The sequence below is a fragment of the Aplidium turbinatum genome, chromosome 2, assembly GCF_918807975.1.
Source record: "Aplidium turbinatum chromosome 2, kaAplTurb1.1, whole genome shotgun sequence".
Classification (NCBI taxonomy): Eukaryota; Metazoa; Chordata; class Ascidiacea; order Aplousobranchia; family Polyclinidae; genus Aplidium; species Aplidium turbinatum.
In genome coordinates, this window is record NC_137473.1 from 42,941,004 (window position 1) to 42,966,795 (window position 25,792).

Below are 25,792 nucleotides of genomic sequence, written 5' to 3' on the forward strand. Positions count from 1 at the left end.
TCTGATAATAATTAATAACAGTAGCGAAAAATGATCTGTAAACAAAACAGCTTTCTTGCAAACAAACTGGAAGCGAGTCATGCCGAACGAATCAAACATAAACAATTTAGACGTCGTGTTTAGGAAAAAACTTATCCTAACGGTAGTGTGGCAATAAAAAAATGCACGGTAGAAAAATATTACAGTGCGATATAACAAAATAATGCCAAGATGATTGTTGCCCTAAGAACTTTAGCCCATAATGTAACAAATGGTTAATCAAACAACAATGTGAGGCACAGACAAGTAATACATTAACCACTGCCAAGTCGCATGTTTGGAATATGCAACAAAACAAACAAAGGTTTACTCGTAATTAGGCCTATACTTTGAGCTACGCTGCTCATTCTGCAGATACAGTTTTGTTTCAAGAAAAACCATTTCTGTCTCAGTACTTGATTAGCTTGTGGCAATCAATTGAAAAATAACAAAACCCCAGTTAGTAAGTGAAGTAAAAGTGAAGAGTGCACATAGACTAAGGTAATAGCAGGATCAGGTTGGCTAATTTCTATAGGATGTGATCATTTACGCTTTATAGAACTACTGTAGATAGGCTATAGGCTAGTGTTGAGAGTGACCGATGACACAGGCTGCGTGTTTCAACATCCAATACGACTTTTGTTTGATGAATTGATAAGATAATGACGAGGACAAATGTAATTCATGGGTTCCATAACTGTGGCTAATTCACATACGTTTATTTTTTGTTAAATATTGTTTTTTCGATTGTAAGAATCTGAACTACACTGACATCTTGCATAATATGGCTATGATTCCGAGTTTTAACTGCATACTAAATGTGTGTTTTGGTTATTGTGGTATTAAAGGGTGATATTCTGGAAATTAATCAATCATTTAATGGTGTCCTGTACAAAAGGAAATGCTAGCCTGCACCTTGCCTATATAAATAATTAAACAAGCCCTGTAAGGTATAAAACTAAAATAAAAGCTGAGGTTTAGCATAGGAATCGAGAATAAATATTTTTGAAATTGGATATCTAATGTATTGGCAGGAGTGACTGATTGAGGGAGTAATAGTCGCTAATATAGAAACCTTGTTGGAAACTTAATTTTGACAATGAAGTAGGCTACAATTGTAAAAAGAGCGAATCACCAGTGTAGATTTTATAATAAAAGTAATTTGCGTTCTTCTGGTGACTATTTACTAGGTTACCTCCTGATGTTAAAGATGATAACTAGCTTTTGTATTTCCGACGTTTCGTCAGTCAGCACGACTGACTTTATCAAGGTGGCTAAAACAGGTTAACACAACCTGTTCAGCAACGATGGCACAACACAAAAACGTACTGATAAAATGAATAAAGTAAGCAGCAAGAATCAGAATTAAAACACGCAACAAGACACCTAGAGGTTAAACTGAATGCAGTGAATGCCTAAAACCAGTAGGCTGCTTTCCAACAGCGTAAATTTATCTATCTATTGGGCCACCGTCAAGAAACATTGAAAAGTCATCAGACAAGACAGAAACCAAGGGAATTGGCAATAACAATGATAGAGAAGACGCACTGAGAATGGAAAAGGTGAAGTTAAAGTTAAAGTAATTTTTTGTACACAGAGGGAAAATTCTGACCATCTTTCTGGTTGAGAGCATGTTGTGCTTTCTGGTTTATGTACCACTTTTCTGTAAATAATCTTTTTGTGTAATCCTTTTCAGTTTTAAGAATGGTAGCGTTGGTCCAAGTAATTTTATGGTCTGAATTTATAGAATGTTTGCAAATACAAAAGCTAGTTATCATCTTTAACATCAGGAGGTAACCTAGTAAATAGTCACCAGAAGAACGCAAATTACTTTTATTATAAAATGCCTGGTGAACAGTCTCTCTCTGTTTTTAGTGTAGATTTTGTTACTGATGTTGACAGTTTAAACCAGAAGTTCCCAAACTAAGGTTCGTAGACCAATTAGGCTCCGCAGACCATTAGGTCTACAGCAGTTTTAGAGGGCGTCAGACCAGTCGACATGCGACAAATCGGCTAGTGCTTCCATTCAACCATTAGCCTACATTTCAGCATTTTACATTTCCAATTTAACAAGTGAGATTATTATCTAGGATCGGACATGCTTGGTCATCGCTTGCTAAACTAAACTTGCTGGCCGGTGACATGCCAAGTTTCGGCATACTCAGTTGTTACTTTCTCAGTTTCATCATTTACAAACTCCAGCCACTTGCTGAAATGGTGCTAGCTCAGTTGTCGCTTGCTCAACTGCCATTTGCTTGGTTTGTAACCTTCTGACTTGTAGAAGATTCGTTTCAGACTCAAAAAGAATGCTCTTAGTGTTTTTTTAGTCGATTTTAAACTAGATTCGAGTTTAATGGACTGTGACATGAATTCCAATTGTTTTGAGTATTTAAGTATTTTGCTTGCACAATGCTCTAATTACGTATTCGGAATTGTTTAATGTATAGGTAGGCCTACCTGCTACGGGTGAATCCCACACAAGTCTAGTTGCTGTCACTCCTGAATACAAATCAAAAATATATTTCAAGCTTTTTTGTGTGTTTCAAGTTTACCCATTTTAGAATTCCACTGTTTTTTTTAATATCTTTGGTTACATAGAAACTACAGAAAAAACAATTGCATCCTATTAAATTTCTAATTGTTTTTGATAATTTTTAGCTTGATTTCATTGGTTCTTTGAGTTGTGACTTTTCTTTTCTTTCTTTTGTTCTGTATTTTTTCCCCAATTTTTTCCAATAGCATTTTTTGATTATGTTATATAGCGTCCTTTTCTGTGCTGTAAAGTATTCAATTTTTATCAAATTTTAAAGAGCCTCGAATAACCAAAGGGTCCACCATGGCCACCTAAAGATCTCCAGGTGGCCATGGGTCCACCAAGCAAAATTTAGTAACAGTTTGGGAAGCGCTGGTTTAAACGTTTCGTTTGCATTTGAAGTGCTTTTGTCTCTGAACTATGCAGTTGACTAGGCTCCGCTGAGTCGAGAATTGCCTTAGAACTGCCTTGTTTTCACTGCAAAGGCCAAGCTCAAAGGTTGAACCATCGCTGTTCAATTTTATTGTTTCGTAGGTTTGCAGATAAGGCTGTTCATTGAAAGAAATGTCTGGTTTAAAATACCGAAAGTGTCCCAATGAACTATCGCAATAAAAGTGCCTGCTTTTTTGCAAATTCACGTCGTATAGCTTGAATGTTCAATTGAGTGCATTTTGAAAAACTTGAAAGACTAAACAAAAGCAAATTAGATAAAATGTGAAGTTGATCTTTCTTGACAGCTCCGAGTCTTCTCAGTGAAAAAGATCCAGCCGAATATGGTTGTGAATGTGTATTCTGTATACTAATGACACTGTGCTAAGATCCCAACATTCAAATGTCACAAACATTATAAACATTGGCATATGTTGACTGCCTGCTGCCAGTATTGTTGATGTGAGTGTTGTTGATTAATTGGCCAATGTAAAACAATACAAACGCAATTAATCTCTCACATGCGCATGGCTGTACTGCGCAACACAACAAAATACACGGTATTGATGGCTTGTCGCGAGATCGACCGCTCGATATCGATTAAAATTGAACATGAAATCTCAGTGGAGGAAAGAAAGCCTTTATTACATTGCTGCAATGTTTGTGATCGATGAACAGCGGTTGACGCGAGTGATTTGCAACGTCGACAACGGCGTCGCGCAGGTGGCTTGTATTGATTTAATTATTTTTCGCTTAGATCCTAATGAAGCTTCGGTGGGCAGACTGTGTTTCCGTGGCTTCAATATCCGAGAAAGTGCCAAAATTGAAAACAAGAGAACGGACACGAAATCATCACTGTTTCTTTGAAAATATAGCGTCGGTGCAGCTTCCTTGAAAGGAAAAGTTACTAAGACTGTCAATTATTGCTTCCATTACATCTCCCGACGTCAAGTTAAAGTAATATAACTTATATTTGCAATAATGGATTTAGCAGACATTTACATTGTTTATCGATTCCAGTCCAAGGAAGTCATGTCATCAAGATGAAGGATTGTAGTAGAAAGAATCACGTTGTGTCGATAGTCGTGGAAACGATTTTACTGTAGGCCTATTTGTTCTGCAGATTTATTTGTGCTTGCAAAAGAAGTTAGACCATTGAACTTGTCAAATTAATAAAACCGTCCTGGTTTGGTAATTTGCATAATTTAGTGATGAACATAATAATTTTCCGTTAAGTTGAGAAACGAGAACAGAGGTTGAAGGACATTAGCATTTACTTTCTCACTAAACTTGGTTTGGCAAAATAACAGCTTTTCTTTGTGAATATTGAACAGGGCAAACTTGGTGTGCACTTATACATTCATACAAAGTACTTAGCACATTACTTAGACTTAGATAAAGGCTACTTGGTATGATAAGCTTTGTTTTTCATTTGAATTATTACAATGATGAAAGTCTTCATAGCGATGTTTCCTCTAGTTTATTGTGGAACCACTTACCAAAATATCATTTTTTAATCGAGCTGAGTTTCTTAGTGATGCAACAGGATGGTTCTGTGAAGACAATGTTATCGCGGATTTATTTGCTATCATTCAATTTTGCTGTTTTGTCGTCTGTTGTAGGTCCACTGAGATGAGTGACAATCCAGTACTTTAACTGATATAGTTTCTGTGCTGAGAGATTCAACACTCAAAATAGTCATCACTATTACTTTTTTTTGCAAACAATTGTTGAATGCAAAAAGTTCAACCTACGATCATGTAGAGTTTCATTGTTTCACTGATATGCCATTTCTTGCGTGGTGTGGTTCTGCATTCTCAGAGAAAATGATGTTCACAAAAGAGTTTGGAACTTATGCAAACCGATTAGGACAGTAGATTAGGAAAGTGTTACAAATGAGCTTGAGGGTGTACAAACACATATACAAATGACCTAGAGTGTTTTCAAAATCATTTTCTATTATCACGTTTTGACCAGACGAAGTGTTCAATGGTTTTTGCTCACAGGAAAAAGATACTCCCAGAGAAATTTTAGAGCTGATAAGCTTTTCATGAATTTAAAGTCTCCATTATTATGACTAAAGAAAAACAATTCTTTGGTGCTTATTTAACTTTAACCATGCTGCACAGATCGAGTAGCCTACTTAAAATGATTAGCGTTAGTGCATAAAGAAGTCTCAATCTAATTTTCCAAAAATCCACCGAGAAGCTGCATCTTAATTTTGTGTAGCCTACCGTATGGAATGTGCATGTCAACAATGAGAAATTACTTCTACAGTAAGTTATATGTGTATTAGCAAAAGCAAACAAGAAAAATTTAGTACTGTACTTGAAAATGTTACAAAGCATTAACTTCTTCCATCCAGCAATATAGAGCAGCAGTTTTGAATAGCCTGATTGACTAAGTTGTAAATTTTTTAAAACTAAGAGAAGCCTATAATCCCGCTGCATGACGAACACGAACGCCATTCACAGAACAGTTGCGAGCCTAGTCATACGAAAGGAAGCAAGTGCTATTTTTGTTCCATGCCTGATGAGCTTCAATTGATTTATTGCCGCAAGAGATGCACGGATGCTCTGTCATCACTGGCGACAATTTAACATTTAAATGGAACGATTTTATATTGGCAACTTATATGGGTTTGAACAGTAAAGTTTTTTGGGATAACAGCGAAATTAGGCAGACAGCAAAAAACCACACTAGACGATTATGAAAACGTTTTGTGCTAGCGACTTAACTTGTGTCTCACTCAGAATCTAAGGCTGCCGGAAATGTTTTCGACAAAGTTAAAAATGAAACTCCATTACTTGGCTTTCGTTGCTAAAACGCCCACAAACAGCCGAAATAAAAGTTGTCATCGCAAAAACGTCTTTACGTTGAGTTGTACAAAAGTGTTAGAAATGAGAAACAAAGAAGTCGGATGTAGCCTAATTACCTTTTATCGATTTGACAAAATGTAAACAAAAAAACGATAACGAGATTTGTATAATAAATTTTTTAGTAACATAAAATTTATACGAAATCAGTTATTTCTGAAAAGCTTTCCTTTTTTAGCGACAAATATAGTGAAATCACAAGAAAAAAAAAATGTATAAGCACAAGACGATCGATGACACAGCTTACAGTAAAACTGTAATATCGGTGTATTTTGATGTCACTAAAATTCGTGATATTTTTTAGTGGAAGCATTTTTTGTGTGTTTTCAACAACCAGCTGAAGCCGGACTTGAACCGGGATTGCATGATTGGAAAGCGGGCGCCTTATCCGCTGCGCAACAGGTAGCCTACAACCGGTCCCGCATTTAAAAACTTTTGTATGACTCAACCTAAAATCCAACTCAGACCTGGCAGTCATTTGAGCCGAAGGCACAAAGCCAGAGATTCTTGAACTTTTTTTTGACATGGACCCCACGACAATTTTTTGTTTGTGCCTTTGGGGTAGAGTTTGAGACCCCTTTCACAATTCTAAACTGAACTAGGTTCAAAAAGGGAAAAAAAAAATTTTAATTTTAAATTTCCCTTGTGAACCAAGAGTGAGCGAATGCACTTTTAAAAACTACAACATTAAAAATTATCAAAATTGCAAATGAGGCTTAGAAATAGGCTACAGTCTTCTAATCTACTGTAGAAATGTGCAGTTGTTAGCATATAATAATACGAACGAAAGCTTATATATCCATAAACACACACCATCAGCTTTTTAAAAACTGTGTTTCAAATATTTAAACTCATTGATCTTCTGTTGCAGAAAGTTATTTGTTTATAATTAACCTTCTAAGATGCCTTTCCGCTGCTGGCCGTGCAGCGAAAAGGGCAAGGGAGACGTTACCCACACAAATGGCGAGTTGTACCGCCCTCATGGAACAACCCAAGAGCAAGGTATTAACTCGGGTACGGAAGAAAGGATGATAGAGTTAATTGCAGCAAACGAAAGTTTGAAACAAAGAGCAAATCAAGTTACTAACCAGTTGAAGGTAAGGATAATTTATCATCATCGTTACTTTAAACCATATTCTTCAGTTCAATGATGGACAAGGTTTGCATTTTTTTTTGTATAAGTTAAGACAATGAAGGTGGTTGAACAAGTCTAAGGCCTGGTACCAAACAACCATATTTAAGATTATTGCATGAGAAAGTGATAAGTATGACTTAGTGGGTTTGATAGACCCTACAACGTTTACAATTCTTTAGTCTAAGAAAATTTTTAAAAGATATGACAGTAGTCTAACATTCGACTTGTTTGAGTTATAGGTTCACATGTAAAGCACACTTTGAAATGTTTTTCAACTAAACACGAATTAAGTACGTTTCTTCTGAGCCAATCAGCTCAATCAGGTGTCGATGCCGAGTACTATGACGTAATCATTTTGTATAAGTACAGCCTGACATCTGAGATGCTGACAATGTGGACGTGACACTAACTCCACTTGGTATTGGAACGTTGTTGGCCTACTTGGCACAAAGCATTTCTTGCTTGAGCTGTGTCTTCGTGAAAGTAGTTTCTTCATGCATTTCGTAGAAACTGAAATAACGGTTGACATTTCTACGGTGTCATTGACACTTTGAGAATTAGTTTTTGGTTTTATAACTGTCGAAACATTGCTATTTTCATGCAAAAGCATTCGAACAATGTAAATCTATATAACAGTCAGCATGCAATGCAAAGAAAGTCCTTGCTCTGAATTGTCAACTAATGAAATTTTACGCTGTTGATGTCATTTCATTTTACGACTGAATCTACGCTTTGTGCTTCTACTTCAAACACAAACGTGCCTGTGCAATCACACGTTGAAAGCAATTTCCATATAGTGAAGGATCATATTTAGAAAGTAGTTTGCAATTGCATTTAACTAAACACAGTTTAAATGCGGAACAGTTTTACAAGATTGCAATACAAATAAAAATACACAAATACCGATGAGTACGATGTCACAGCAATCGGTGGCGAAACTTTGGAGAAATGACGTGCTTGGCACAAAATCTAGTGGTTAAACTGTGTTTAGTTAAAAGATCTTTCTGCACACTTGTTCGCCAAAATTTAACTTTTTTATAAACTTCATCTCAAATTGCCGTCAGGGGGTGGTGAAATAATCCAATCATACTCAAGTCAGGCCAACCCTAGACAGAAGCAATGGTCATTTCGGTTATTAAATGGGTGACAATATAAAACATGTCACAGGTAAACCAACGTCATAATTAAGTAAACTTGACGCTGTAAGAGCTATTTTAGCAAGTTTGTTTGCAGCCTATTAAGTTTGTGATTGGTTGTACAAAACTTGTCGCAATGTGGTGAACTATTTTCATGCACCCTCAGCCTCATTTTTGTGGCTTTGTTGCAAACTTCAAATGGAGATCTTTGCTATATAGCAAAATATTGATTTTTGGTGCTACTGTTGGTGCAGTGCAATGGGATAGAGAATAATTTGTTCAAAGGCGACAGCTATGTTTGTTGAACATTCGTGGTACAATCCTGACTTTTTCTGTGTTACAAACGCTGCTTTTGTGATTAAAGGAAGTTCAACTTTCTTACGAAAAAGCTTGTGTTGCCAAAAACGAGCTTGAGCACCAAATAGAGAAGCAGCAAGTATTCAATGACGTAAGTATGACGCAGTCGCAGGACGTCTTGTGGTTTGTTCATGTGCTGCAGCTCTTTCTTCACAGCTACATTAATTCTGCACCACCCACCAAATGTGTGTATATTGCTCTTGCACTTGAGAAACTGCTTTAAACCTTTCCGATGTTTCTTCACAGTTTAGATCAGTTCACTGAATTACTAAAACTAAAGCATACACCTTGTATAGATAAAGACACTAGCAAAAGTATTATAAAATAATGGTAATAATGTTAAGATTCTGTTAAAGATAATAAATTCTACATTAATAAAAAGCCTGAAACATTATCTCCGGAACACAAACACGCCTTGGCTAATAACCGCATTCAGAAATTGACTGTGGTGTATTAGTCCCATTTAGTGAAATCATTATAAATCAAATGCAATAGCTGAGCTGAATGCATTATTTTAGGATGTAGATTATTATTTTTCGAGCTTTATTGTAATGTATATATTTTGCTTTTGAAAAGTGCAAAAGTGCCTAAATTGCAATTTTTCTCACATGATCCAATTGGTGTTTTAATGCAGGGAAAATTCTGACCGTTACTGTAGAATCAGAACATCGCAGTTTTTCGCTCAGGGTAGCATTTGCACAAAATTATGTTTGAACACTGTTATTGCGTGCTTTGCGTAGAAATACTCACTCGCCGTTTTACTCTGCAAAGCCACTAGCAAAGTCCAATGACGCCACATGTTTTAAACTTGTGACGCCACATGTTTTTCAAGATATATAATAACATCTTCAGCATGATATGGAAATTATGACAATATATAGAATACAAAATGCTCGTTGTGCCAACAAACAATACAGTACTCATTTGGGCTACATCGCAATATTATAAGCTATCCATGAGCTACAGCACTTCTGTCCTTGCATAGCGATACGTCCCACTATTTTTTCCAAAAGAAAAGAAAATCTACTCTACACAGCAACGCGAGCGCTGTACATACCTCATCACATAATTAAATAACAACGCAGCAGCTTTAAGAAAATGTAAAAATTTCATTGTATAGTTTTACCTACTGTATGTTCAAGTTACTATTACCTCTTACAAAGGTCTATTCAAATGTGGTTGGAGTGGCCAGCAAAGTACAGACTATTTTCCTTATTCCAACTTACACATTAGAATGATACATTTCAACGTGGCATTTACCCAATATAATTAATGATGCTCTGACACTGCGCAACATTTACATTACAAAATGGTATGTCACAATCCAAAATGAGGCACAAGTAGCTGCATCTAAAATAGACGGTAATTAATATGTTTGCACCGTTTTACAAGGACCCACAATATAGTCTGCACATATTTCCAAGTGTTAATGTTGGTAAATCTTGTATTCCAGTCGTATTATCTTCACACTGCAATGTAATTTTCTTTCGTGCAATGTTTAATCTACACAGCAATGTCGTATGTTTATGCACATATGTTTAGTTCTTGCGGGCTACACAGGCGCAATGTTTTTTATCAGCACTGCTTAACAATATTTGATATTTGGTAAAAAGTGTTGTTGTTGAATGTAAAGAAATAATTAAACTAAGAAATACACTGCACTTTTCAATTGTTCTGCCTCGCTTTGCTCTGTCAATCGCATTTTATGGACTTAGCCAAGCGGTATAAGAATTGTGAATTTTCAGCAGTAGATATACTGTAATTGATGTGCATTTTTGTGTCCCTCAGAAACTACTGAAGTAATGCAATATTTCGAGCTAAAACACACACTGCTCACCCAACTAGTCAATAAGTAAATTAACCTATTCCAGTGTGAATATACAGTAAGTATGAGGCGAAATGGTAAAGTGTGCCTTGTGCACCTACGATGTGATCACCATGGACGGATGTTCAAAATTTCTTTGAAAGGCTATGTGATGCTACAAAACCAGGAAAAACCGTTAAAAATATTTATATTTTTTATTTTGCTTTGAAAGTTTGCGTCGTTGAAATTCTAGAATCCCCTCAAAATTCCTTCTGTGATCTGCTACTGATCAATAACTTTAGTAACTTCAAAAGCTCATTCTGGGTATCAACCAATTTATGGACAAATTTGTTCCAATACTTACAAAAGAAGCCTTATTTGATACGTGTAAGAGTTGCCTTTACTTTCATGGATTTTACTTGGTATTTACTTTAAAGGCTCTTGAAAGAGCTCATCGCGATCTGGAACAACAACTGAAAGAGCGAGACAAGGAGATTGAAACACTTCGAGAAAATTTAATTAGACCAAACAAAGTGAGTGTCACCATTACGGTCTGAAATGCGATTGTACTTCTTTTATCGAGAAACATATCTTGAGCTTGTGACAAAACATTATCCATTGAAAGTTAAATGCATTATCGAATTTTTTTAGTAATGCTTTTTTTAGAACATTAGACAGTAATAGGCACGGTCAATGAAGCAAAAGATACACTTAAATATTTTGTTTTTTACTTTTTATGTTACAACTGTCCCAATAAATTTGTCTAAAATCAATTCTGTTGAATTAATTTTACAAAGGCTTCAGAATCCCGAAAGCCAGACAAGATTTATAAAGCCAGGAGAATTCCAGTGGTTGGCACGAAGGAGGAAGGCAGCACAGACACCAAAAAAACACCAAAATCTCCAGAGCAAAAAAAATTTCTTAGAGAGGTGAGTGATGTTACGTCTTTTTTCTAAATGACGACAGGTTTCAATTGTTTTGTCATTTTAACTCGTTATTTCCAAAGTATCTCAAAGTTTCTGCAGTATGATTAAGTACTAAAATTAGGCAACTCCGAAGGAACGTTAAGGCAAGGAGCTGAGACCCGAGTTAAAAAGCTGGTATGCATATTGATTTTACTTTCCATAAAGCATTGTTCTTCCAGAGCACAGAGTTTTCGAAACGATTTGAACCACTTACCCTTGTTTCTGAATTTGTTTTCTGCTTGCTCTGAAGTGAAAGGTAGGCTAAAGAAAAATGGAAAATATAGACTATCATTTTTATTATCGAACCAACAGTTGGAACCGATTGAATTTCTGTTCACTGCACATTTGATCAAGTTTTGCACCTAATTGTGACAAACACACTGGAAAATCCCAGTCCACAGTACACCTAAGTATTAACAGCTAAAAATGGTATTTTACCCACGAAGGGCGTGGAAATATTTTTTAGATGACATATTTTCCCGATTTCTTGTGAAGTGTTTGCCATCGTTTTGCTGTACGTACGCTTTATCAAAAACATTAAAAGCTGTTTGACTGAAGCTAATTATTAATCTTCGATCAGACGATAATAAATTCTTCTAATTCATCTTGTCCAAGTGCTGACAAAGCAGATTTTGCCATAACAAATGTTTTTAAACCAAATAAAATGCTTGTATTCTTCTCCAAAAAGCACCTTCAAACTTTTTAGTGTTCAAAAACTATTTCAAATATCACTAAACGAGACTAGTCGGTTTAGCCGTGTAGCTTGCTTCATCAACTAATGGCTTGTTTCACACTAAACAAGTAGGGGACATTATCATCTATTATGGCCTTCCATATTGAGAGTTTCTTTGCACATGTTGTAATTTTATTTTTGGAAAGTAGAACATTGTCATTTAGTCCATAAGGTGTCAAGTTCACTTGGTTTAAAAATTTCAAAAAATTGTATCAAGTGTAGAGGCTTGGAAGCAAAGCTAAAGAAATGAGAAACACAAAGTATTATATAGCATAGTATTACATAAATGTTGGTCAAATGCTATTACAATCAATTCCATCTAGAATCATTTATTGTATGTGACAGCTAGGTATTTTTGGCAATGCATTTATCGATATATGTTCAAGTTTTTATAAGATTTTAAACCACAGCTATTTGCTATTTTGCTATTGGTAAGTATCTTCGCATATAACTTATATACAACCAACATATTTTCTGCTTCAATCATAAAGGATTTGAAGTTAAATTTCATACAAGTAGGTTATTGGTATTATGACGCGTTCAGTCAAGGAGTTTTTATTGTGATACTTTGTTTCAGGCAATTGTGAACAATGACTTCTTGAAGCATCTGAGCGAAGAACAAATCAGTGAAATGATTGACTGGATGCAGAGAACTATTCCATCCAACGATACATTCATAAAAGAGGGAACTACTGGAGACAGATTATATATTTTAGAATCTGGCGAGTTAGAAGTGACACAGGTCAATATAATAATAAATGATTTTATATCAATAATTTTTTTTTTAAAACAGTTTCACAAGTCACTACTTTTCTGATCACAGTGCGGGTAAATTGCTGTAACTGCAAGTTATTTTACTATAAATGGTTCTGAATCTTTAATTCTGCCTTTGTACAACTTTAAATTTTCAACAACTACAGTAGACGTACGCCTAGATATGACGAACAATTACTCTTATTGCGTTTAATTTTCAAAGGGATCGCTTTCCCTCCGCAACATAAAACCACCATCGGTGTTTGGAGAACTAGCTCTCCTCTATAACTGCAAAAGAACAGCGACAGTGACGGCAAAGTCAGCCACCAAAGTATGGATGCTGGAACGAAGCATCTTTCAGAATATAATGAAGACGACAATCAATACAAGACGAGCAGAGCTAATTCAGGTAATTCAAGGCAAACGTTTGTAGTGCCATTAATTTATTTTAAAGTGAGAGTTGTGGTTTTTGTCCATTTGAGTCATTGCCCTACCTTCAACATTTTCCTATTCATGTCTACCATGGCCACCTGGAGATGCGGCCTGATTTGTCACATTTTCCAGATTTGGGTTGCAGCTACTGCTAGTGTTTGACTGACAGTTTTTGAGATTTTTTTGTTTTTTACTGTTTCCTATAATGATATAAAAGCTTTTGTTGCCTTGGGAAAGCAGTAGCAATAGAGAAAAAGTAAGTTGAAAAACGCTCAATCAGACTGTTATTGAAAAATTAACAGTCTGACTAAAATTTTTAAAATCAAACTTTCTTTGTTTTTTAACATCTGAGGATGTTAAAACATATTGTTTCATCTGGGGAAAACAGTAAAGAAAGCGTAAAAATATAATTTTTACAAAAGTTTATTTAAACATTCGCCCAAAGTTAGCGAAATCTGGAAATTTCTACAAAATGTGACAAATCAGGCCATGTCTTTAGGTAGCCATGTGCCTACATACCCACATCTGCATATTTGTACTTACAAATACATATATAGATAGACATAGACCTATATAATTACAATATATGATATATGCAATTAATAGGCTACCGATACATTTTACCCAGTATATGTAACTTATAGGCAGTTAGTAGTACCCAAGTAAACCACTGTATTTGTCTGAATATGTGTTATACGTTTTTGGCGGTTTATAAATTACCAAACGAAAAGTTTTTCTTGCAACTTAATGATTGTGTCTTTGTTTTTTACCCTTTGCGGCCAATTCTTTTACCATTCCACTATATATATGCAATATGCTTCCACAAAATTGCATAAAAGTAGTTTTTGATAGTAAAAATAGATTTTTAAAATCACAACGTCTAGTTGTGTGGTGAAATTTTTAGCTTGCAAGTTTTCTCTAAATGTGTAGTAGCCTAGAATATCATGATATAGCAATGTGCTTAAGATATACTCTGAAGAACATACAATTATTTGCTTACTATTTGACGGGGCAAAAAGTAAACGTCAAAACTGTATGTCTATCATTTCTTTAAACAAAACCTAAAGTGTGTTTAATCCATGTAGTCGCAATTTAACTGCTATGATTTTTATATTAAAATAAATGCAAACACGGGAAAATGTATTGTCACTTTTATATTTTTACAATTTTATTGCAGGCTCTATTTAAAGTTCCTTTGATGAAGACTCTTGGGACTGGCAAACTTGGAAAACTAACAGAAGTATTGGAAGAAGAAATATTTGAGAAAGGCCAGTACATTATTAGACAAGGAGAGACTGGAGAGATCTTTTACATCATCATGGAGGGAGAAGTTGATGTCACTGAAAAAGGACAAGAAAAAGAAATCGAATCGTTTATTCGAACTTTAGGAAAAGGTTCATACTTTGGCGAAAAAGCGTTGCGAAGTGAAAGTGGAAAAAGAGGAGCAAACGTGATAGCTAAAAGTAAAGTTCGATGCATGACATTGGACAAGAAGCCATTCCTTTCCCTGATTGGACACATGGCAGACAAGGATTGGGAGTCTGCAGAAAGGAGACCTACTAAAACCAGACCAGACAGTGTTTCACGCCTCAAAGCGAAAGGTCCCGTTGCAAACAGGCTGTCACCTCGTCGGTCTTACGATCCTTTAGCAGGTGATTGGTAAACTTATGCGCACCCCCTCGTCAATTCAGTAAAAAATATCAAATTCTTATTTTAGTGAAGGTGTATTTCAAACAATTTTAATGGAATTAGTTTGTAAATCAGTGTTATAAATGAAATATTTGACTAAATAATGCTACTGAATGAAATGAAATAATTCGTTAGTTAGTTAGAATGAAATAGTTCAGAAAGGACTTTCCTTTATCAGATCACATCCGAGAACGACATCAATCATCTTATGTTATTGGGATGCCTGAGCGAGGGATGCTCTCCTCATTCAAGGATTACACACTCAGAGACTTTGACTTTGTGGGCGTTCTCGGGATAGGGGGTTTTGGTCGAGTAGAGTTGGTCCGTTTAAAAGATGAACCAAATCGAAGCTTTGCACTCAAATGTATGAAAAAGGTAACTTTTTCTGGGTGATCAAAACTTGTTTTAATTATCTGTTTTTCAAATGTTGTTGCTGTAGATAAAATAAAAACTTCATTAAAATAGTGATTTACTGTAACATAATGTTAAAAGAACCTAAAAAATAAACATTTATTGAATATTATATTCTTCATGAAACCGCTTATACTAACTGCTTGTTTAAGTTGCCCAGCTATGTCCATAGCAATAGCTTTCAACTGTGGTGTAACTAACAAAACTGTAAAATCTTTAATCGATAAAATACCGTCGGATAGCCTTATTTAATTACCTGTCGTGACTACCCTTTTAATCACTCCAGTAATACAACATAACGCACAACCATGCGCATTTATTCATCCTCCGCTTACATTCATATTGACTTTAACAGTTTGAGTAAACGTACAAGTGCAATGTATCTTAAGATCAGAATTTATTATGCACGACCAACCATTCATACATGCAAAGGATACCAGCAGCCTTCATTTTCTATGGCTTACTTTTCGCATTTCTTCACTGGTACACCTGTACGCGTAGGTATGAGGAATTACTACACAGAAGCACTGCGTCTGATAACCACAGGAGCATGTTGGTTTTCAACAGTTTTGAAAATTTTTATGTTGATTGATTTGATAGCATTCAACGATAGCACTTTTCTCGTTTTCTTCTAACTCTAGTGGTATTTGGTTTGAAGTTTTTCAAGTTTCATTGTAGTTATATACTTCATCAGCACCAAGTATGCGAAAGCAAATGGTGAAGATTTCCTTGCTGGAAAGTTGCTTCTAGCAGTAGCGTAGCCAGGAATTTTGAAAGGAGGGGGGGTTTTGAAGGCCGTCGGACAAAGCCCGACGGCGTCTTCGCCAAAGACGACACCCAGCGGCGGGGGTCTGGGGGCCTCCCCCAGAAAATTTAAAAAAATTACTTTGAATTTGGTGCATTCTGAGAGCGTTTTCAACAAAAATGTGGGTATAAATATTCCTGTAAAATGGTGCTGTCCGGTGGCATAGCAAAAGGATAAGATCATGTTTTCTTGGACATTTTTTGGTAATAAAGCTAAGTCTCTATGTTTTTTGTTGCTAATTCCTGGCTGAGTTTTATTTGAATGTTTGGTATTGGCAAAACTCGCTCTTTTAATGGAGTTTCGTTTAAAATTAAGCAAACTTTGTTTCAGAGACATAGAGACTGAAAGCATCATTCTTAATATCGTGACGTCACACGCGTACCAAAAGGGGGGGTTGTAACCCCCAAAACCCCCCCTTGGCTACGCCACTGGCTTCTAGTGCTATTTTTTGTTTTGTTTTAATTTTTCTACTGTTTTAAGAAGATGTTTTTTTTACTTGAAATTAGATGCTTAATATACAGTTTCATTTAGTAAACGTTTTTTGCATGTTTAATCGTTTTACAATAACATGGTTCTGTGTTCTGCAATGCTAGACTGGTATAGCCATGACCTGGTCTACCACCCTGAAGAAGTCAGTCGTGTCTGATTGACGAAACTCGGAATAAATGCAGATTACCACTTGAAACAAGTTGTGATAGTTTACCTTTTTTCACGCAAAAAGAGCACATCACATTGTTGAAACAAATATATGGCTAATTCACAAACCACTGTTCCATGTTCAGACTCATATCGTGGAGACGAAGCAGGAGGAACACATCTTCTCCGAGAAGCAAATCATGCGTGACTCGGATTGTAGATTCATCGTGCAGCTCTACAAGACATTCAAAAACGATAAGTACGATCCGGTACAACTTAATATTGCACTGCAACATAAGCCAATCAATCCAGGTTGTTACGTCAGCACAACGCCAGAAAGTCACCCACAAAATGACAAAAAATATTTTATGTGGCTTAATTGTATACGGGCATACTTGTTTTATAAATAATTTTCAATACAGATTCTGGTGGACTCTAATAATATGTTATTGACACCTGCAAATGCTACATGACCGTGCGTCATCATCTAATTTATGTACGTCACCAACAACGCTTACATTCTTTATTAGACCTTCCAGTTACTTTTTATTGAAAAAAGCATGGATGAAATTAATTCCAGCATGGTTGAACTGCAGAAGGTTTAAAACTATTAAAATTACCTTTTTCGACATGATAAACGAAAACTTTTGACTTGAAGAGTGAAAAAACTGGCTAATCTCATCAGCAACAAAAAACTTTATTTACAAATTGGTTGTTAAAAAGACTTGTTTACTAAAAAAACTCACTATTATTGCAGTATCGAAAATTTATTGTAACAAAACGAACAATAGTTTTTACGCACTGGAGTCTTTACTCTTTGTTCTTACAAAGCAGTTTGGCAAGAACAAAGCAAAACATTGCCATAGTAATTTGTTTGACAGCACTGAAGTTCAGGGTACACTGCTGGTGACCCGTAGGCTACTACTGCTTCATTCTAACAATAGTGTCTACATGGCATCTTTTTATAATGATTTTCATGATAAGAGAAGCAATGTTTACATGTGACATTGTTTTGAATCCAGTTTGAAATGCTCACATGGATTTTGAGCACTTCGTTTTTTTTGATGATGCATTTTACACTAGTTATCTACAGTACAACATTATGAGCTACTGTATAATAGTATTAGTTTTGGTCAAGAGTATCTTTAACTTTGCAGTCATTTCAGATGGTTTTGTACGTTTGATTAGAACACCTTTGCTTCAAACAAGTTTGCAAATACACAAAGCAATTTATTGCAACCTTTCCCCGCTCGCGATAGTGCATTTTGCAAAGCATGCCCATCATTGCCTTAGTTATAATCAACTATGTGTTGACTAGATACGTTTACATGCTGATGGAACCCTGTCTGGGAGGAGAGGTATGGGCAAAGTTAAGAGACGATGGATACTTTGATGAATCAAGAACACGTTTTTACACAGCCTGTGTCGTGGAAGCGATTGAGTATCTTCATCTTCGTGGTGTCGTCTACAGAGATTTAAAGGTAGACCAGAGCAAGAATATAAACATATATCGTGACAACAGCTATCTCAGGAAAATTAAAACCTATCTTGATTATGATGTTTCTTCAGCTCAAAGTATAACAAACAACAACCAGTAGGCTACAGCCTAGACTAAATTACAAAGCAACTAGAATGTAGGTTGGCGATTTTGTACATTTATCCACAGCCTGAGAATTTATTGCTGGATGAAAGAGGATTTGTAAAGATTGTTGATTTTGGATTTGCAAAGAGAATTAATCACGGTGAAAAAACTTGGACATTTTGCGGAACTCCAGAATATGTGGCTCCGGAAGTTATACTGAACAAAGTAAGAATAATCGACTTAGTAGATGTAGGCTACGGAAAATTTAATGTCCACTGACATGGTGTTTGCTTGTAAAAGATGCCGAAGATAAATATCAAAAATACTTTGTTCAAACTTGGAGCGTTGGGATATTTTGTCATCCGTCAGAATTTTTTTTGGTTTAATAATAATCATGTTTTCTTTATGCTTTACAAGTCAGGCAGTTTCAGCGTAGCCATGTAGAAGTTCGAACTTCGATTAATAACAATAGTATTTTAATTTTGGACTTTCTCGCTGTGGCCCATTGTTCATTAGCTCACAGTGCAGTTATTCATTTGTTGTAATCAGGGCCTCTGAGAGAAGTTTTCATCAAGGGTACGAAGAGTCATTTCGGGCCCCCCTCTCACTACGGGCCCCCTTGGGCAAAGCGCATGATGTTTGCTTAGGCGTACCGCGTATTGCACACCATACAACATTTTACTGCAGAATTAGACATCTGTGCGATATAATAGTATCAGACTGCAATAAAACTATTACTTAATTTTAATAGGCTATGCACAATAATATTGAATATGAAAGATAAATATGTCACTTACCTTATATGATATAGGCCTACCCTGCCCTGCTGCCAGATAAGAAAAAACTGAGCATCATAAAATACAAGTTTATAGGAACAGAGAATGGGATTGGCCTATTCTAAATTAAATTCTATTCCTATGCATCTGAATAATGACAGTTCAGTTTATTTTTGTTTTGTTGGCGAAAAAGAAAAGAACAAAAATATACAAAAACACAATAAACACAAATAATTCGCACAACAAGGATGGCAGCGAAAGACCAAAAGGTCACCAAAGTCAGCTGCCACCCAAACATTTAAACAAAAGACCCAAAATTGAGAATATTAACACATAGGCCTATAGCACAATACCAGCACTTTACAATACATTAACAGTGGAGTAACACAGGGCAACATAAAAAAAAAAAAAATGTGCAGAGAAATAAGCAGATGATATGTTTCAGGAGTGATCATTGTACAAATTCTTTAATAAACATTTAAATTTAAAAGCATTATAGCCTAACACTTTCCTGTTTTTCTTTTGGTATTTGATTCCATAGTTTCACTCCATTAAAACATAGCATCTTCTTACCAGAGTTTGACGTTGCAGAACATAAATGACCGAGCACCACAATGCTCTGCACCTAAATATCCTGACACCACAGTGTGCGCGCCTATTTGACCGGCGCCTAATTGTCTGCACCTAAAAGACGTGGACCACATACAGCCAGTAGGCTACTATTGTACAAAGAGGACAATTTGTAAAGTTTAACAACTACATAACAGTATAATGTGCTATTACTGTAGAACTCTGATGCAATGGACCAACACTCTGGTCAGTTTTTTTTCTCCAAGGCATTTGGATGTAACAGATGTCAGATTTCTGATACAGGAAAGGACAAAAAATGCTGCCCATGAATAGTCCATTATATCCAAATTCTGCTGAACATAAAAAAATCACTATTTATATATAGTTATTAAACAATCAGTCCGTCATTTAACTTGAACATGCACAAAATTCTGCTGAGAATGACAATGACCGTCCAAAAGCAAAAAAGCTCAAGTACTTTCAAAAGTTCACGCTTCAACAGGCTCAAGAGCATCCAATTAGTAGCTGTAGTATGGTATGATTGCAAGTTAGCCCACAATCAAAACTAAATATACTGTAATACTTGTACTACAATAACTTCATGATCAGTATTTAGTTACTAGTTAGCATAACAGCTTGTCTGGACTTTTCTTTCAAAAACTTTTATAACTTGGCCAAAATAAACTTTGTCAGGGTCTTCTTTAACTCTTAGCCAATGCTTGCATGTCAACTATATACCAAAAGCAGTATTTTGTACATCGCTGAGTTCATTTATTCAGCAAAACAGATTTTTCTTGCCTTTTTTTCTGCAAAAACTTTAATAACTTTATCAAAGTTAACTTGTCTGGCTAACTTTGATTCTATGCTGAGCCTTGCCAGATTGACTAAACGCTCTTCACCTGTTGTTGATCTTAAATAATTTTTGATCAGCTTTAGTTTACACAAACTTACCATCTTGCTTTGGGTTTTTAATTAGTGGTTTGTGTTGTGCATATCATGTGAATTCACTGAATTGTCACACACAATTTGTGTTTGCCAGTTGTTGATGGTGCTGTTGAAAGGTGTCGCTTGTACAGCTTTAATGTTAAATTTTCAAACTTAGTTATTTATCTTAGATGTAGCCTATAATTATTCCAAATGAGGACACTATGTGGTGTCGAAAACGTTGGATTTAGTAGTTTTTTATTGTTTTTTTTTGTGTTTAATAAATAATGTTAAATCCGTTAACGTTACTGATGTTACCGTTAACTTACCAATGTTCAAACACAACATCAGGTCAAAACATAATCAAATTAATCATCTGACCAATAACCTTTCTTCATTAACTTTTGCTCCTGTCCGGGGGGGGCATAGCGTAGCAAAAGCAAGGTTGAGATTGCCTAACCCGCCAGATTTTTTTTTAAAAGCCCGGGTGTTTTGGGTTTTTTAAAAGGAAGTGGCTATTTTTCCACAATCAGGTGTTGCCAGAGTTAGGATTAAAATTAGGAAGGGTTAAGGTAAGGGTTAGAGTTAGGAATAAGATTAGGGTTTAGATCTTCCCAGGACTAAAAAAAATTTCAAAAATACAAGTTTTTGTTTTCAACAGCTTGAAACTTTTCTCAAATTAGGGCAGAATTCCTTATCTGGCAACACTATTCAGGCTATTATTACACTATATAGTGTAAATATAGCCACAGCCTTTTTAAAAACTATTTGAAAAAGGAAGTTTCACGCTTATTTTACTTTAAAATGAATTTAAGAGTTGTAGCAGGAGCCAGAGTCAATACTTTCGGAGCTGGAGCGGAGCCAAAGTAAAAAAAAAAGTGGCTTCATTCACCTCTGCTAAGCATGTGGTGAATAACTAACTAACTTTTATGATTTAATTTAGGGTGCTTTTAACAGAACATTTTTAACGTAAAGCATTAAATCACCACTTTGGGCCCCTAATTTGCGCACAATGCACTTAGTTACCTTTCCGGGCCCTTTTGCTACATTACGGGCCCCCCCTAGGACTAAATAATAACAACTTTTATGCTTGAATTTAGTCGTTTAGGATGGTTTTAACCAAACATTTTTGCGCGTAAACTATAAAATCACAATTCCGGGCCCCCAACAATCACAGGTCTGAGCTCTCAAGGGTACGCCGTACCCTCCGTACCCCCTCTCATAGGCCCTGGTTGTAATCCCTTTCCATTACAGGTCTCTTTAAAAACGGGGTGATTTGGAATCTCAATGGTAGGCCTATCGATTTTCCCCAAAACTGCATCATTAACTTTATATTTATTTCTTAGGGTCATGACGTGGCAGTTGATTATTGGGCACTTGGAATCTTGATCTTTGAGATGTTGACTGGGAATCCTCCGTTTAACTCATCAGATGCTATGAAGACCTACAGACAAGCTCTCCGGGGTATTGATGCTATAGAATGGCCGGTAAGATATTTAACAAAGAAAAGGAAATTTAATGAAAGATGATAAAAAAATTCTGTAACATGTTGTATGTAACTTTGGAAAGAAGTCCTACCTTAGTTACACGTTATAACCTGCTGATTAACTATATATTGCTCAATTAAGTTCAGCTAATGTCCCTGTAAATGATTCTTGGCGAATAGTCTTCCTACCAGATCATTCAATTGCTCACAATAGCGATTTAAATGGCTTCTATTAGGTTTGGTAAACAAAACTAATCGCTGTCCAAGATGGAGTTTAAAAAATAAACTACAACATATAAATTTTCGAGTTTTTTTCTGACCAGTTTTTTAATAGACACAATTCTTTTTTCAGCAAAAAGTCAGCAAACCGGCACAAAATTTGATTCGTCGACTTTGCAGAGAAAATCCGGCAGAAAGAATTGGAAACTTACGGGATGGTACAAACGACATTAAAAACCACCGCTGGTTTTCTGTGAGTTCTGTTTGAAGCATCAATTGTAACGTAATTACTAGGTTTAACAGTTTCAAAAAGATAGTTTATCATTTATAAAGTCGGCTATTGTTAGTATTGTCAGATGTTTGATCAATACGAACTGAAAAAATAAAATTTTGACAGATACGTTACTCGAGAATTCTTTCTGCAACTGCTTCCCACAGCAATTGCTTTCAAACAATGTCAATCTCTTGGATAATAAATAATGAGTGATAGGAAATTGCCTTCATCACGTTGATCAATGATCTAAAACTACCAGAAAATATGATAACAGTTTTGATTCGACAACACTTCAAATACCTTGTTTCCTTTTGATAAATTTAAAATCCTAAATAATAAATTTTGTTCTTCGTTGTAACTTAAATGAAAGTATCGCAAGCTATTTTAGGTCAACGAGCGATGATAATATCAAAATCGTCTTTCTATATTCCAAGGTCGTCAGTTTTTCTGATTTTTTTATTTAGATCAAGTCGGACAGGAATTTTTGAAGTTGTACAGTTAAGTGAAAGTTGGAATCAAAAAAATCACTTTTCAAAAATAAAACTCTTTTTACATTTGGCCTACAAAATAAATGCTGAAACAAGACTTAGGTGATATATCTCCAAATGTAATAAAAAAAAATTAAGACATGGACGATTCTGGGTTATTTAATTTTTCTTTTTCAGGGATTTGATTGGGTTTCTTTGAAAACTGGAACCTACAGCGCTCCTTATGTACCAGAGATTACAAGTCCGACTGATTTGAGAAACTTCGACAGATTTGAAAGAGAAGAAGAAATGGTAGAAAAAGAAACATCCGGATGGGATAAAGATTTCTGAGAAGCATGACAGCGGAACCTTGTCACGTGCACTTGTTGTCAACTCAGTGGAACATGATCTATCTTTTTGCTCGTTCACGTAAAGTGTAACCTACTTTTGGTATGATTGCTTTTTAGCTATTGAATCAGAACGCAAATGGCGCAGTTGCTATATAGTGGCTCGTGTGGCTCATAAGTTATTTGTAAAAGTCGCGATTCGTTTTTCTGACCGTACCGAGGTTGTGTGGTGCCCTTAACTGCTTATTAATTGTAACCTACAACGGTACATCTAAATGGAATGAAAATAAATCTATCAGTTTAGGATATTGGAACGTGGTTGCTCCAATTTTCTCGGGCATTTTTTGTTTCCTGTTTCATTTGCCAATCTGTCCAATGCTCAACGTTTTCCTTGGCAGCACACGCACTTCTTTTTTTGTAGTGTAGTCAAAATTTAGTTCTCCATCTGCATTTTCTCCCATGCACGATACACCCTATATTAGAAGATACAACATTCACATGCAACAAACGATCCGGTAGAGGCTCCCACTACAGCACAAATTGAAACAATCGGACCTTCGCACAAAGTAGTCTGAGCCAATGTTAACCAGTGAGATCCGTGTTTCATGTACAGTGGCGTTGATAGATAGATGGTCTAAGGGGTATTTTGGTATTTCTGTCGCGGAATGATTTTGAGGCCCCTTAACATTTCCAAGAAGCCCAGATACATCAAGAACACCCCAAATTCTTTGGATATAGTGCATTTTTCTTAGGTGTGTCTCAATTTGGGTCTCGAGGATCTCATTGGTAGGCTACCGGCTCAAATCATCTTCTCAACCCTGATCATGTGTAAAAGTATTTCCTGTTTTATGGGATTATAATTAACGCCCTTTGAAGTCATATATTTGATAGAGGGTTGTTGAAGTTTTAATATGTTGATAACGCCCTTGTCAAAAGTTAAAAAGATTTTGTGACCCTTTTTTGTGCTATATGTTTATGGTACACCAATGCTAAGCAGCATCTACAAAATGCATTTAAACATGTATTTATTGTTGTTTTTACATGAATGCTTGACTGTGTTTATTGCTTTATATTGAAATCAGCAACAGAAAGCCCGATTAGTTCCATTATTTTGTCATGCATAGGCCTACCTGTATTTTTGAACAGATTTCTGATAGTCGGTTCCTTGTTGTACGACGATCGTGGAATGTCGTTAATAAATTAAAAGCTTATTTAAAAAGTCAGCTAGCGGTAACATAAAACTCATCACAGGCTAACTGTTTTTTTTTAGTTTATTTTTAGTGAAGCGATTATCATAACATTCTAGACAAGTACTAAATCAATTAGCATAAAGTATTGTAATAATCAGTTTTTTTTATCATATCTAGACTTACACCAGGTAGTCGAAGACTTAAATTTAGTGATTAAGAAAGGCAACAAAGCAATTTTTGTGTCCACTTTTAAGCGTCCGCTACACGTGTCATTAAGTGTCTTGCTAAACACACAATCACGTGCTCTCAATCGGCGTCAAACAAGCACCCTTTCGAGCATTGTAAAAGCGGTCTCGCCGCTGAACTAGAAAGTACGAACTGAAGAAATAAAAAAATAATAATAGTTGAAGCTCCACCAAAAAGATCCAGAGTGATGAAATCGCTGTGTGTTGCTGTTGGCTCTTTCTACAGTCGACAAGAGGATATAAGCTACAAACATCAGAAGTTTCATCTTTCCTGACTAGTCAATGTCGCTACCTATAGGGTGTGCCACAAAACGCTCAATGTTTGTTAGCTGTTTAATTGTACTGTAGCATACTATGCAGTTTAGTTAATGTACATTTTTTTGGTTTACTGTGCACAGTATTCAGCAATTTAGTATTTAGAAAACGTTTACCTGGTTGATTGCTTCAATTAGGTTCCGTCAATTTTCGTCAGTTTGTCAAGATTAAGGACGAGTTATTGACAGATCAAATTGGATTGCTCGACGTGAACCCTAGTTTTGTAGCTTACATATTCAGGTATTCAATATCTAGATTGACGAATCAACTGTATCACCTACAAACCTTGCTCCATGTCTCTAAAAAAAAAAAAAAAACTGCAGCAGACAAAGACATTGCCGCCCCACCTGAATTACTGGATTTAAATTTATAACCTGCTCCTGAATCGTCAGTCCGGACTTGAAACTCTAAAGTCTGCACCTAAAAATCAGGCTGTAACAATGTGGAGATTCTTAGATTCTTTTCGAGTGCGAAAGAGCCTAACATATATGGAGCCAATGTAAAATATAGGAGCATAATTTTTTTGGTATACAAAGTATCGATGTTCTAAAACAACATTTTCATAATCAGCGTGGAGGAATATAAAGATTGCTTGTAGTTTACCTTGTTTGCCTGCCTGATCAATATTGTGCCCTGGGTAACTGCACGCTTTACCAACGATGTATTTTTATCTTGCTACCTGATT

The 25,792-nt window shown here is 35.7% G+C and overlaps 1 protein-coding gene across 2 annotated transcripts; it reads left to right on the plus strand.

Moving 5' to 3' along the window:
- The first annotated feature begins 6,832 nt into the window (after positions 1-6,832).
- On the plus strand, positions 6,833-24,571 carry LOC145786962 (cGMP-dependent protein kinase 1-like). Of its 2 annotated transcripts, XM_082598714.1 has the most exons (13): positions 6,833-6,953; positions 10,726-10,821; positions 11,086-11,217; positions 12,564-12,728; positions 12,963-13,148; positions 14,349-14,823; positions 15,051-15,235; positions 16,859-16,971; positions 18,031-18,193; positions 18,379-18,519; positions 21,911-22,051; positions 22,403-22,522; positions 23,209-24,571. In XM_082598714.1, exons 1-13 carry the CDS (start codon positions 6,885-6,887, stop codon positions 23,359-23,361), a joined length of 2,139 nt encoding a protein of 712 aa, XP_082454840.1. In that variant the 5' UTR covers positions 6,833-6,884; the 3' UTR covers positions 23,362-24,571. The 2 variants fall into 2 exon arrangements, with proteins under 2 accessions (XP_082454840.1, XP_082454848.1); XM_082598722.1 differs by lacking the exons at positions 6,833-6,953; positions 10,726-10,821; positions 11,086-11,217 and having other exon boundaries at positions 12,595-12,728; positions 15,039-15,235.
- The last annotated feature ends 1,221 nt before the right edge of the window (positions 24,572-25,792 follow it).

What these genes read in the sequence shown, in the direction of transcription:
- LOC145786962 (XM_082598714.1), top strand. Translation starts at nt 6,885, where the DNA reads ATGATAGAGTTAATTGCAGCAAACGAAAGTTTGAAACAAAGAGCAAAT. An exon ending in AAGTTACTAACCAGTTGAAG is followed by an intron (nt 6,954 to 10,725) that starts GTAAGGATAATT and finishes TTTACTTTAAAG; the next exon opens with GCTCTTGAAAGAGCTCATCG. An exon ending in GCGAGTTAGAAGTGACACAG is followed by an intron (nt 12,729 to 12,962) that starts GTCAATATAATA and finishes TAATTTTCAAAG; the next exon opens with GGATCGCTTTCCCTCCGCAA.